The sequence below is a fragment of the Vombatus ursinus genome, unplaced genomic scaffold (assembly GCF_900497805.2).
Source record: "Vombatus ursinus unplaced genomic scaffold, bare-nosed wombat genome assembly UNPS02014812.1, whole genome shotgun sequence".
Lineage (NCBI taxonomy): Eukaryota > Metazoa > Chordata > Mammalia > Diprotodontia > Vombatidae > Vombatus > Vombatus ursinus.
The window spans coordinates 46,478,068-46,492,969 of record NW_020954590.1 but is presented as its reverse complement, the minus strand read 5'-3'; the positions used below and the strand labels follow the sequence as shown (position 1 = coordinate 46,492,969).

Below are 14,902 nucleotides of genomic sequence, written 5' to 3'. Positions count from 1 at the left end.
TAATGAATTCTGAAAATGCAAACCCTGGAAGAAAGGTGAGAAAATAGGAGAGAGCAAACAAATCCTATGACTTTAAGAAGTACAAACATTCGTTAGAATATTCAGGGATTTCTTTTATTTCACAAACACATGCTAGCAGAATTTAAAATCACAGAAAGAATTTTCTAATTTCTCAAAATTAATCACCCTACAATTTTGCAGTCTTCTATTTTTCTACAAACTGGACAGGAATGTTTTCCATCCAGAACAGATGTTTCTACAAAGAAAAACAGGAGGAAGCATTTCGAGAATCAAAATGTATCAACTAATGTTTGACTTTTACTCAGTTCCCTTTTATGGATTTTAGAAAAAGAAACACATAAACCCTAAATTTCTCTCCCTATTTAACTTTGAAATATTTTATCTTTTTAATTAAGGGATAAAGTGATTCCAAACAAAGTGGGCAGTTACTGCATCCAGTTTGCCTTTATGGTCGACAAATCTTCTGTTCTCAACAGTGATCAGGTTTGTCTTTAGCTTTTACATAGTACAATGTGATATGCGGCCTGACTGAAAACTGAAATTTTGGTATTAACTTGATATTCTGGTTCTGTACATTTTTGTGTATGTTATCAGTTTTAAAAAATACTTTTAAATTTAGAAAATGATAAAATGTTTTAGATTGTTATTTATGTCTCATACATTTGATTTGATTCAAAAGGCATTTTATAATTATGGATCTCAGCATCATGAATTTTAACCAATATTTATTGAGCTAATAGAATACATAAAACTCTGCATGTATAAATATTGTATGTAACATTTTTTAAAAATTCTGATTTATAAAGTTCCAAAAAAAAAATAGACTTCTGGATAGAATTGTAGTTTACTTTTTATATTGTAAATAATTGAAATGTCATATGATTAAGTTAATTTCCAAATGTCTTAAAATTTACAGTATTCCCTAATTAGGAAACATTAGAAACAAACTTTAGGAACCATTAGTTTTAGTACATTAATTTTTAAAATCAGTTTTTATTAGTTTTTAGAATGTTTTTCTGTGTTTTGGTGTCAGGCATTTCATTTTAGTCTTATTTCTTTTAAAATATTTTAACTGAATAAATAAATATCTTAGAATGTGAAAAAAAATTGGTTATAAGCCATCACTTCATTTCTTAATTCTAACTTATACATATGTGAGCAAATTGTTAATCAGATTGTTTTCCTTTTCTAAGATTTTAGTTGATGTCATACCTAATGAACCAGTCAAGTTAGTTCCTGAATGTCTGCCATCTACCCCGGCTGTTTCTAATGTTCCACCTATTGCCAATAGGACCTTAGTCAAAGACCTGTGCCTCAACATCGTGGTAATGTTTGCATTTTACAGAATTATCACAAAATAATTACTTTTGGTTTTATGTTAAATATATTGAGAAGACTGTATAAGGTTTTTAGACTAATAGAGCATTTTTGTAATAGAGCAATTTGATGACATGATAATTGAGTGACTCTTCCATCTTGAATATCTATTCTTAGACATAAGTAATCTAAACTAGCAGGTAATTTAAAGAGCATTATGTTTGACTTGGTAAAAATGGGATTTTGTCAACCATAGCATGGTAGCAATAGTAATCCTTTATTTATCCAGAAGTAATTTATTTGTTAATCTTAATTATCTTGTTCAGAAGAGCTAAGAACCTACGTTTTCAGGGATGGAAAAAAAGCTGACTATCCAAAAAAAGACATTGTAAAGTTTATGCACAAAACTCATATTTTATCATAGGAGAAATCCTTACTGAAAGTTTATTTACTCTATGCAGTGCTTTGCTTCCATGGAGATTTAAAAATGTATGGATGTGGGTGTGTATAATTGAATAACTTTCATTTTAGAAACAGTTTTGATAAGCTTAGCTATGTGGTTTTCCAGCCTGTATCAAATTGTAAAGGGGCAGAAGCTGTGAGTTGTTCATGCTGATACTAGTTCTAGGGGACGGCAGTGGAAGAGACAGAAAAACCCATCAGAAACACATGAGAACTCTTGCCTGATAATCTATAGGCATTTAATGTATGTAGGGATGTAAAGACTAATAGACCTCAGTAGACCTTGAGGATGTAACCATATTAAACTAAAATAATGAATGTATAGTACATAGTATGTTTTTTAAGAACTTTCACCACAGGTCATTAAAATTTTCTCAAAAGTTGATCAGTCATAAACCTCAGTAATTTAAAATATCTGCTTGTGCACAACAGTTTATTGTGCAATAATCTTGTTGCAATAATCTTGTATTGCATAAGCTTATTTTAGTGTTAGTATGAATTTGTTGAGTATGTATTAAATTGATAGTTGAAAAAATCCCAAAGTATTTTGGGGTAGATAGAGTAGTTTGTCTTAAAATGTTGTCCCAAGTATTTTGCCCCAAGATAGAATAATTAATTATTAAATATTTAGTATTAAAGTTCTTCAGTATCAGTTCTGTATTATGCATGTTAATGATGGGGAAGAGTAGTTCATTCCTTAAACGTTTCTTATCTTCCTTTATATTTATATTTCTACCCTCAAATTCACCTGGGGTTCAAATAAAGCTTGATGAAAAATCCTGAAGCCCCATACTATGAAGCCCTGGCTAAGGAACAACTGAAAAATTTGCCCAATATCCTGTTTTACACTTTGCTTCCCACTCTGTGCTGTTGATGTCAGCAGCATTATAGCTCATAGTGTCTTAAGTGTGAGCAGAGTTGTCTTTTGCTATATAGCTGATTATTACTTATCTTGAGGGCAGAAGGAGATAATTCACTTGTAGCTTGAAGGTCTGTCCTAATGGCTGTGTGTCCTGATGGCTAAAACTGGTTAAATGCAAGGGAGCTTAAATCTACCTGAGCGCTTCATGCAGCGTAAGAGTCATCACAGATGATAATCCATTTCACTTCCACTAACATATCTTAAGTTCCCGTTATGTGGAGGGTACTGTTTGCCCAGCAGGAAGGATTCAAGAATCTCTACCTTCAGGGAACTTACTTTCTGTCTTAGAAACCTTAGCTTTTTGTGGGTTGTGGATTAGATGGTTAGATGTAACTGAATAAGAACCATCTGGAAAGTTAATGACATAAGCTCTTTTTCCTTAATATAAGTTTCATTTTTGTGGTATTACATAGAGCATCTCCTTGCATTTAGCTGTACTTGATCCTGAATTAGTCATTTATGCCCTATTTGATTCACTGTTGAATGTAACATGCAAAAATGTTCACAAATTTTATGCTGTAGCTTGCCAGTACTATTGGCATTTTTCACACAAAGTCTTCAAATTTCCTCCATGTAGAATATCACTTTATATATTCATAGTGTATTATTAAATATTTATATATAACATATATATATATATAATATAATAATGGCTTTGGTGCCATTTGATGATGTATGCTGCATATACTATTCACATTTTTTTCCTATTTTGAAAAGCTAATAACCTTTTTATCCAGTACAGTATGCTTCAGTGATCCTTCTCAGTACTTAACAAATATTATACTATATTAGTGCAGTAGTTATCAGTGGAAAAGTCATAGTATCAGCTATTAGATATCAATTTTTTTTCATTTTTCCACATTTCTTGGCACCTAATTTTTACGTAGAATGATTATTTTAAGGTCACATACTGTAGGGTAAGCTAAAAATTATTACTAATGTAAATATAAAGTGATAAATCATTTTATGTATTTTCACATCAATATTTTGCAAATTTATTCATAAAGCTTTTCATAGGATCATGAGAGAGATGATTCATTGAGGACCCCTACTCAAACGCTAATCAATATTAGTTCATTATGATTCTATAAGGGATAATGATTGTTAGCAATTATCTTCGTATATTCATCTAGAAATACATATTTAGTCAGTCATCTAGTAATTGGTATAAGAATAAACAATGTATTAATCTATGTTTTGTGTAAGTTATATAGGAATATAGATTCTAATCAGAGGGCCCTGTAATAGTCCTCAAGCTTTAATGTAATGTTCATTAGTTTTTTTTTTACCAGCTATGGAGCTTACTTGTGTAACTGCAAGAATGCTGACATGGATATCTCCATCCTGTTTTGCTCAAATTCCATGACCAAACTAAGCATGGGTGGCATGGTACGGAAAGTCCCTCCCCGATATGTTTTTGGAGCATATGGTATAGCTTGTATCTCCTCTTACCTGACCATAGAGGAGCCCATCCATCTTGTGACCACCTAGTCAGTGGAGATATTCCTTGCTTCACTATGCTGATATATCAGTCTTGTTTATTTTAGTTTATGTGTCATGTCAACCAGTGGGATTCTATATTTTGTATAGCCACTTTAGAATGTTCAAGTAATAAATCTGCTATCAAACCCTGTTAAAATAAGGCACTGGAAGGAAGGGGTATCTCAAATTGTGAAGAAGGTCTGAGATCCACCTCATTAGAAGGGGCTGGGTCGCTTTAATAAAGTGCTTTGGCTCAAACCTCTGCCTCAGTTTCTCTTTTAGTCCTTTGGGGTGATTTTTGTCCCTAAAATCATGGACTTTAAGCTGGCAAGAATTTATCTTAAGCTGGCAAAGAAATTATCTTAGGTCCCTCCCCCTTCTCCCAACCCTGTGCCCCTGATTTACCATATAAATACCCTCAGGCTCATGTAGGTTAAATGACTTTTTGCCAAAGTGATTTTCTTTGTCCTACTAATAAATTCTAGTGGTACACTGTTAACTTTTAGGTCACTTTGTTGGTCCCCCAGCTACTAGTACTTTCTCTTCCAAAGGTTACCTTGTATTTTCTTTGTACATATCTCTTTATATATATATATATATATATATATATATATATTGTCTCTCAGTGGAATGTAAGCTCCTCGAGTGCAGATATATCACTTTTATATTCTTAGTGTCTGGCGTAATACCAAGTACACAGTTACGTTGCTCTTTATAAGTGCTTGATTGAATAAGTTCTCATGGGTAGTAGAGAGTAGAATGGCAGGTCTAAAGTCAGTGGTCTTTCCTTTCCACTACAAGCCTTTTTAACCTTGGTTCCTTTTTCTCAGTAACCCAATGAAATAGAGTACAATTATTGACTATATTGGGTAAAAAAATTAAAAAGAGAAAGTAAGTGAATTACCAGAAGGATGGTGCAGATTGGTGACAGTGTCAGCATTGACAGGTAAATTTAGAACCCCAGTTATGTGTGTAGTATCTTCAGTATCATTTTCTCTCATTGCTGTTTTTTTTTCATACCTTTTGAAGTTTTATGCTATAGCTTGCCAGTACTATTGCACTACAAATATCAGAAGGACAAATATGAGTCAATGTTTGGAGTACTGTACAAAATTCAGCATATCTGGGACTTGTCTGTCTCTTTAGATTTTTATTCCCAAAAGATTATTCTAATCAATTATGACTTTCTTTAATTTAAGGATGAACACAATAATCGCACTGGAACTAATTTGATTGGCAAGATAATTGCTAAAATTAAAAGTTCTAATGATGAAGATACTGAGATTCCACTTTTTAATGGGAAAGTTAAAATGGTTGAATTTCCATTTATCAAGGGATCAGCTGAAATCAAGGTAATTTTTCACCAATATTTTATGAAATTTTTGTTGGTATCTTTTCTATTTAGATCTCCTAAATTTCCTTCTCTATACCCTCCTTCACCTCTCCCAGAAAGCCTTCCCAAATAACAAAGAATATATTTTTAAAGAAAACAAAAGAAAAAGTAGATGAGAAAAAAAGTGAGCAAAATCCATTCTTGAAAACAAATGCAGTGTTCCATACCTATGGACTTCCCACCTCTGTAAAAGAATTTGGAGGAGGTGTCATCTTTTAATCTCTTTTTTGGGGTCAACGGTTTTTTTTTCTTGTGCAGCATTGTCTTTTGATTGTTTTGTGGTATTTCTTGTAGTTTATATAGTTATATCCTTTCTTCTCTCTCACTTCCCCCCTCACACACACACACACACACACACACACACACACACACACACACCTTTGCTTGACTTTGCACCAATTTATATCTTTTTATGCTTCTGTATATTATTCATATTCATTGTATCTTACAGCACAACAATATTTCATTACATTAATGTACTGTAGTTTTTTTTAGCTTTTCCCCAGTCGATGTGCATCAACTATATTTCCAGTTCTTTGCTTCTACAAAAAATGCTGCTATAAATATCTGCATATAAATTGGGGATCTCTTACCAAAGACTTCTTTGTGGTATATGCCTAATAGTGGAATCTCTGTGTCAAAGGGAATGGGCGTTTTAATTTTAATTTCTATAGTTCCGTTTGGCTTTCCAGAATAGTTGTACTAATTCATAGCTCTACCAACAGCTAATGTGCCTGTCTTCTTACATCCCCTCCACCATTAACTATTCCCATCTTTTGTCATTGCCAATTTTCTGGGTGTGAGTATATCAGTATTTTTTACATAGTAATCCAGGCAATGTATGTCATTGTATAGAACATCTAAATCAATGAAGTCATATCCATTTTAGCTTAAGTACACACACACACACACACACACACACACACACACACAACTTATAATTTTTAAAAAGTCAGCATGGTGTAGTGCAAGTCACTTAATTTCTGAGTGTGAAGCAATTTCCTAAGATTTAGCTACTAAGTTATAGATAAGTTTATGATCTTCATTCTTGGAAGGAGTTTCTATACTAATAGAATTACAGATACTTTAATTTAGTGACATATACTTCTTACGTGGGGAGAAATGTGAAGCTACTATTTTAGGTACTAATTTTCTTCATAATCTTGTGATGTTGCAGTGCTATTGTTCTAACTGAGATTTTTTAAAAAATAGAATGACAAGAAGATTTTGTGTTTTTTGCCAGTGCTTTTAAACCAATGATCCCTTAATTGCCAATCCATTGGTCTTTTATCAAACCCTAGCTTCCTTGTTTATGCAGGATTTGACATGGTTATCTTCTTGAGGGTAGGGATTATTTCATTGTTTTCCCTTTATATTCCTAGCACAGTGCCTGTCATGTAGTTCGTGCTTAACAAATATTGATTGATTGACTGTAATTTCCCATTGTATACTCTTTCTTCTGAATATTTATGACATTAATTTCTCTTGTTTCTTCTTCTACCTGTCTCCTCAGTCTCTTTCCGTATGTTCTCTAAATGTAGATTTGCTTCAGTGTTCTGTCAGGAACCCTCTTCTCTCTATATTCTCTCTTGGTGACCTCAGCTCCCATCAGTTTAGTTATCATCTTTATGGAGATGACCCTGAGATCTATATATTTAGCTCTGGTTTTTCTCTTAAGATCAAATCCTTTATTACCAGCTGCTTAGAGGACATTTCTAAAGATGTCTTCTATGGATCTCAAACTCAACATATCCAAGATGGGATTCATTATCTTTTTCTGTCCAGTGTATCACCGTCCTTCCACTTACCCAACTCTGCAACCTAAAAGTCATTATTAAATTCTCACTTTGCTACATCCCTCCAAAGTCTAGTCATTCTCTACCTTGTATTGATTTTGCACCAACATCTCTCACATCAACCCCTTTCTTTCCATTCACATAACACATCGTAATTCCAAGATTAGACTTTCATCATCCTTTGCCTGGATTATTACAATATCCAAGAGACTATATTTTGCCTTTTTTTATATCTAGCACTTAACACAACATTGATATTTAATAAATTTTTTTGACTGGTTATAAGTAGAACTTAGGGAAGGCTAGGTAATAGTGAAAAGGTGAGAGCTTATCTGTTTTAGTTAATTTGTAGAAAGTGCTGCCCCCAAATACATACATATTGTTAGATTCATTTTGAATTCTTAGTAATCATTGGATCTAGAAGGTGCCTCACATACTTAGGATATACTAACTTCTTTCTTCTAATAATCTCTCCAATTTCTGGTGCTGCTCCCCTTTCCAACTATCTTGTACTTAAATTACTTTGTATATATTCACATTTATTAACTTTATGCTGTATGACATTTTTATATGTACTTGTCTCTCCTGTTAGAATATAAGCTCCTTGCAAGTAGGGATTGTTTCATACTATGTACTTTTTTCCATAGCCTATAGTACATACACATGATGATCGATTGTATCAGATCTAGAGCTGGAATAGGCAATTCAAATGGAAGCAATTCAGTTTCCTGACATACTGTCCAGGTGTCGCAGGCATACAGCAGTGAGGTCAGCACAATGGACCTTCAGTTTGGTACTCAGTCTAATACTACTTCTCTCCCACATTTTTCCTTCAGAGCCTCTCATACACTGAGCTAGCTCTGACAATGTGTGTATCAACCTCATTATCAGTATTTACAACCTTGGAAAGTACACTACCAAAGTAAGTGAACTTAGCCACAGCATTCAAAACTTCTCCATTTGCTGTAACCAGTGTTTCCCTATATGGATGGTGTGGTGGTGGATGATCAAGCACCTGTGTTTTCTTGCTGTTAATTTTTAGGCCAGAATTAGTGCAGGCAGCAGAAAATCAATCCATTCTTTGTTGCTGCAAACAGAAAATCATGCACCAGCACTCTTTCCACTTTGGTCTTGGCTTGTAGCCTTTTCAAGTTGAAGAATTTACCATCAGTGTGATAGCTGACTTTGATGCTGTGATTGTCCTAATTGAAGGCATTTGACAACATGACTGAAAATATCATGCTTTTAAGCATGGGAGCAAGCACACAGCCTTGTTTCACTCCACTGGTGACTGGTGAAGCATAAGAGCATTGTCTATTATCCACAACCCAGGCAAGCATGCTGTCATGAAATTGCTGTACAATGCTGATGAACTTCTCCAGGCAACCAAATTTTGACATATTTTTCATAAGTCCTCACTACTGACAGTAGCAAAGGCCTTGGTCAGATCTACAAACATTTTGTATAGACCTCTGTCCTGCCCTTGGCATTTCTTCTAGAGTTGCTGAGCAGCAAATACTGTATCAATCATTCCTCAGCCCTTTCTGAAGCCACGCTGGCTCTTAGGTAGATGAGCATCTTCCCAGTGAAAGATCAGCCTATTCACTGGCAAGGACTCTGGCAAGAATTTTGCCAGGAGTGACTAAGAGAGGCGCCATGCGGTGCACCCGCATTGTCACAGGACAATCTATTTACTTTTATATGGAGGCATCCTTGAACTCCTGGAGGATAACCTCCTCTTGTCATGTAATGTGGAATTCAGTCAGGTTTTGTATGAGCGATGGACCCCCTACCTTGTATATCTAAGTTGGAATAGAATCAACACCAAGTGCTTTGCCACACAAAAGGAGCCTAATGGCGTTCAAAACCTCTTCAGTTGGAACTTCAGCTAGGGAGAGATTGAGTCCAACTTGAGAAATGGTCAGTGGCTTCAGCATTGATTGATGATGGTCTGTTGAGAACACTATGGAAGTGTTCAGTCCATCTCTCTAGGATCATGTCCTTATCACTAATCAATGTGGCTTCATCGGCACTGGTAGTTGAGATATATCATAAGTCTTTAGCCTGTAAATAGCCTTCAGGGCATCATAAAAGTACTTTGGATTGTTACTATCAGCATCAAACTGAATTTCATCTGCCTCCTTACTGAGACAAGAATCCTGTATCTCTCTCAGTTTTGCTTGCACTTTACTTTTGATGAAATTAAATGTTGCTTTCTTAGAGATACATGAACTTTCCTGTTGGTAAACCCTGTGGGGTTCTTGTTTTTTCATTTAGCAGCTTCTGAATTCTCTGTCATTTTCATCAAACCAGTCTTGATGTTTGCAAAGTATTCTGGTCCAGATGAGCAAATGCAGAGCTATACACCTAATCTCTTAAAACTGCCTACTCCTCTTGTGCTCCACTGTTGCCAACTCTATGTTGGCTCAACTTTCCCTCCAAATTAGCAACAAACTGTTCCCTGTCAGAGAGGAACTCTAATCTGTTCACATTAATTCTTCTGGTAGTCATTTTGTTTTGGGGACCTCGCTTTTATTGAATCTGAATATTTAGGTTGGAGAGAATAAGTCTATGATCAGTCCAACACTCTATGCCACACATTGCTTTCTCCACTTTCACAATTTGCCTGTCTCTTCCCCTTACGATCACATAGTCTATTAAATGCCCATGTTTGTTGCAAGGGTACATCCATGAAGTTTTATTGCGTTTAGGAAAATATAAGACAGCATTGGTAGTGAGAAGGTCATGAGAAGCTCAGGTCTTCAGTAGTAAGTTACCATTACCGTTGCTGTTTCCAACTACCTTCCTCTCCAGGACTCCTTGCCATGTCTGGTAGTCTGAGCCTACTCTAGCATTAAAGTTACCCAGAATTATAAGCTTCTCTTCTTTTGACACATTGATGATAACGGTCTCCAGGTCTTCATAAAATTTTTCTTTGACCTCATCAGGGTTCATCATAGTGGGAGCATAGGCACTGATGATGGTGACGTGACATTTTCCTATAACTGGCAATCGAATTATCATGAGCCTGTCATTCATTCCTTTAGGTAGGCATACAAGCTTGTAGACTAAATGAGCTGTGATTGTAAAACCTATACCAGCTTCGTGGCTCTCCTCTTCACTTCAGCTACTCCAGAAAAACATGTATCCAGATCTGACTTCAGTAAGCTGGACTTCATTTGCCAGCCTTGTTTCACTCAGGGCTGCTTTTGGATGCGATGCCTTCTGAGTTCTCTTACAATAAGAGCTGCTCATTTTTCAGGTCTACTGGATATTATGTTGTCTATAAGTGTGTGCACATTCCATGTGCCGATGGTGAGTGGAATCGTCTTTGCAGACGTTTTTGTTCATTTTTTGGGGGGTTTCATCCACAGGGTGGGTTCCCCAGCTGCCTGGCCAATTAGGCCAGGGTTGGGTAAACAGACAGTTTTTAGGACACCTTTTCTAGCCCCTTCCTCACACCAGGAGGTGAGCAGTGTGATCCTTAAAAGGCTGCTCAGACACCCAGGGGCTGCCAGATTCCACTGCTGCTTTCAGTAAGAAAAAGACCCTGTGACCTGGTCCACCCATGTGCAGGATTGTAACTACAGCTCCCAGTGTATCTGTATCTGCTGCTTCATCACTTCCCTGTCATCATAGGACTTTGAGATAGGTAAAAATGATGAAATGGTAAGGGTGATGTCTTTTGATTTATGTGTAAATTGGATTTAAGTGAGGCAGAGTTGCACAAAGTCATTGGCCTCACTCTGTCCTCTAGAGTTATGACAGTCCAGTGGCAGGAGAGAATCAAGGTGACTGGTGATGGCTCAAGATGCAGTGACTTTGGTGTCTTCAATGTCTAACCACAGTGCTCTCCACAGTGCCTGCTTCAGCTGCCTTCATGGCCATTGGAATAAATTGTTCTCATTAGCCTATTCCACCAGGGGAAGTCTTTATGTGCTTGGGGAAGACACCCCTCTAACTCACCAATGGGTTTGAGACCTCTTGGTTATCCTCTACTTGGTTTAGTTCATTTGCCGAAATAGTTTACCTGGGTGTGGCTGCTGCACATGCTACAGCTTTTTGGAGCCACAGGTGAGAGTTAGGTGGAACAGGTAGATATCAAAGGTGGAAAGCAGCCCTGAAAAGGACTCAGCAGCCTTCACGTCAGAAGTACTAGTTTTCCCTGAACACACCCTACACCTCCAAATCTGATAAGATTATTAATAAGGAAATGCTTCACTAATCTGTTTTACCAATACCAATCTAAGAATCCTAGGGGACCTCAGAAGTCTTTCAATTCAACAAAAATTCTTTCCATCATCTTTAAATGCTTTCCTTTGTTATCTTTTTTCCCTCAAAGATTTTAAACACTAATGTCCTGTTTCACTTTCCCCCTTACCCCCCATTCAACATTCTTTTCTACCAGTAATAAGTTATTTTATATTTAATTTACTCAAATATCAGTTGGGATTCAGAAAAAGGGAAAAAAAGCTTGGGTTTTTTTGGGGGGGGGACTATAGAGGGATAATTACTTTTCCTTCTCAGGAAGAATGCTATTTAAAAGCTAAATACATTTCGTCATTTGTAATCTTACTATTAAGACTGTTTGTTTTTGGTGAGGCAGTTGGGGTTAAGTGACTTGCCCAGGGTCACACAGCTAGTAAGTGTCAAGTGTCTGATCTGAGACCAGATTTGGACTCAGGTCCTCCTAACTCCAGGCCTGGTATTCTGTCCACTGCACCACCTAGCTGCCCCCTAGAATGTTTCTTTAAAACAACATATAGTATTATCAGTTTTTAAAATCTGTGTATTATTTTAGACCTGGGAGAATAATCAGAATAAAGTTCTTTTTCAAAAGAACATTTTACAAATTAAAACAGAGTGAGTCCACAAGGATTTGAATAATACATATTGTCTCATGAAGCAATCTGAATTATTTTAGCCTTCATTGATTTTTTTGTTCGATTTCAGAAACCCAATCAGTTAATCTCATTTTTACTAAAATTGGTGTACATCTACTTCAAGCTTGCACAGTACAAGTTAAGAGCCAAAATCAGCACTAAATATCGAGCAAATCATACGATTAAATATCCTTAGGAGCTGGTACAGCTCAACATATAACCACCTTTATTTGATTTATATTACCAACTTAAATGATTTCCCGTCACTAGGAAAGGGAAAAGAAAAGTCTAGAAATCTTAAGTGTAACTGGGTTATTGTCTTCTCAAATAATAAAGAAATTGTTGTTTGTAAACTAATAAGTAGGATCCCTAAGACCTGCTTTGAACAGTAAGTCTTGAATATAAGGTGATAGCATCTGGTCCAAGTAACTGTATGCTTAGACCCACATTTTGTTGGTTAATTTCCTCTAACCACTAGAGGTCTCTAGGTTCACTTGTAATATGGGACCAATCACAATAAAGTCTATTATAGAAACTCTACTCCTTTACATTCAGATTTTTTTGAAAAATAAATATAGGAGTCTTGTTTTCTGCCAAACAGATTTTGTTTCTCAGTGGATTTTATCCAACTCTGACATCTTTTTTGGATATGATTATCTCGTATTTTGTTAAATCTTAACACACATCCTTCTAAATGTATTTCCACATAGGAACACTCATTGTTCAATTTTTTTTCTCTTTTCAACCACAGATATTTTGTTTTAATATATTAAGTATTTAATGTTTATAGAGCACTATGCTTACAGCTGAGATCTATGAAAAGTGTTGAGAAAACAAAAGTTGCTGAAATGGAGCTTACACAGTCTAGCTAAGGAGTAATACACAAATATTTCAATGAGTTTGTTGTGTGATTATTGTGGGAACATCTATCAAATGTAGACTGCAGTTCTCACACACCTTCTCATCATGTTCTATTCTAGTCTTCCCTTAAATAATTTGTAAAGGATCTATCCAACATGCTGGAGGCCTTCCTTTTAGATTCTTTAATATTCCATTGGTATAATTCAGGATTCAGGCTGTTATCCTTCACTCTCATTACTCATCTTCTCCATCGACTTTTCAAAGCACATATTTCCTAGATGATATCTTTATTGCTGCTTCTTGTATTCAAGTAAGATACCACAGCTATATCCAGGATGCATCTTTCCCTTAAGTTGTTTCCATTTAATTTTTCTTATGTAATCTGTCTTCAGTGATTATGGATTTTTAGTGAGGAGAGATTAGTATTCCAGTGTAATACTACTATACTAACATTCTGGGACTTTCTATGCACTTGACATATTGTTATCTGGAAGGTTCTGGAGGACTTCACTATTTATGGGGAATCTCTCCCACTGTTGACTCTGTAGCATATCCTCTATGTCAGAGGCTCTATGGAACATATCAATCTCTGTCTTATACTTCATTTGGCACTGTGGGCAAAAAGTTATCTAGATTGTATCCATTAAGGAATCTTAGATCATATTCACGATACATGGGAGAAAACTTGTAGGAAGAGAGCCTTAGGGAAATTTTTAAAATTGTAAGTATCATGGGCTCTTGTAAACTATATGCCTTTCAGTCACTTATATTCATTTCAATAATTCAACTAATATTTAATAAGTATTTACCATCTTCATAAGTAGTTACCATCAGTCTTGGGCCCTGAGACCAGAGTCAGGAAGACCTGAGTTTAGATCCAGCCTCAAACACTAACTCTGTGACCTTAGCAAATCATTTAATCTCCTTTTCCCTCAGGGTTATTATGAGGATCAAGTAAGATGATGTTTGTAAAGTGTTTAGCACTGTGCCTGGAACATAGTAGGTGATATATAAATGCTAGGTGGTGATGTTATTGTTGTTATTTTTTCAAGGAGCTTATCTTGTAGTGGTTCAGGGATGGCTGAGAAGACTATAACTTCTTGTATACAAATAAATTATATAAACTATATATAAAATGATATAGAGTAATTTCAAAAGGGAGGTAGCATTAATAGTGGGCATCAAGAAGAAACTCAGGAGGGACTACCTCCTTCATCTGTGTCTTGAAGAAAGCTCAAGATTCTAAGATTGATATGAGAAAATTTAGCACCAATAAAATATTTATTAACTGCCTTTTGTATGTCAGGCATGCAAAATGCTAGAGATAAAAGTAAAAGAATGACATTCTTAGTCATAGGGAGCTTACATTCCATGTATGGGGGATGGAGGAGGAAGCATGAAGCATGAGACGAAGGTCATTTATGGGAAACAGCAGTACAGCATGTCTAGAATAGAGCATATGAAATACAAATGGGGGCCAGATTATGGAGGACCTTAGATGCCAAACTGAGAATTTTTTATTTCATCCTAGAGGCCGAACAGAGCCATTGAAGATTTTTGAGTAGAAATGTAAATGCTGTATATTTTAGGAGTATCAGTTTGATTGATAGCTGTGTGGAGGGAGAAAGAGACGAGAGGCAAGGGAATCAATATAATATTATATATCATTTTTCACGTGTTAACTCATTTGATTCTCAGGACAACCCTGTAAGTAGTATCATTATCCCCATTCTACCAATGAGGAAACTAAGGCATATATAGGTTA

At 35.7% G+C, this 14,902-nt stretch overlaps 1 protein-coding gene across 3 annotated transcripts in view; it reads left to right on the top strand.

Annotated features, from left to right (window-relative positions):
- The window catches only part of LOC114054253 (structural maintenance of chromosomes flexible hinge domain-containing protein 1-like), a 182,174-nt gene that overhangs the window by 123,878 nt on the left and 43,394 nt on the right, over positions 1 to 14,902 (top strand). For all 3 annotated transcript variants that reach the window (XM_027877431.1, XM_027877432.1, XM_027877433.1), the window contains exons 35-37: positions 417 to 504; positions 1,215 to 1,346; positions 5,404 to 5,556. In XM_027877431.1, coding sequence (XP_027733232.1) covers positions 417 to 504; positions 1,215 to 1,346; positions 5,404 to 5,556 — 373 coding nt within the window. The remainder of the gene's footprint in view (positions 1 to 416; positions 505 to 1,214; positions 1,347 to 5,403; positions 5,557 to 14,902) is intronic.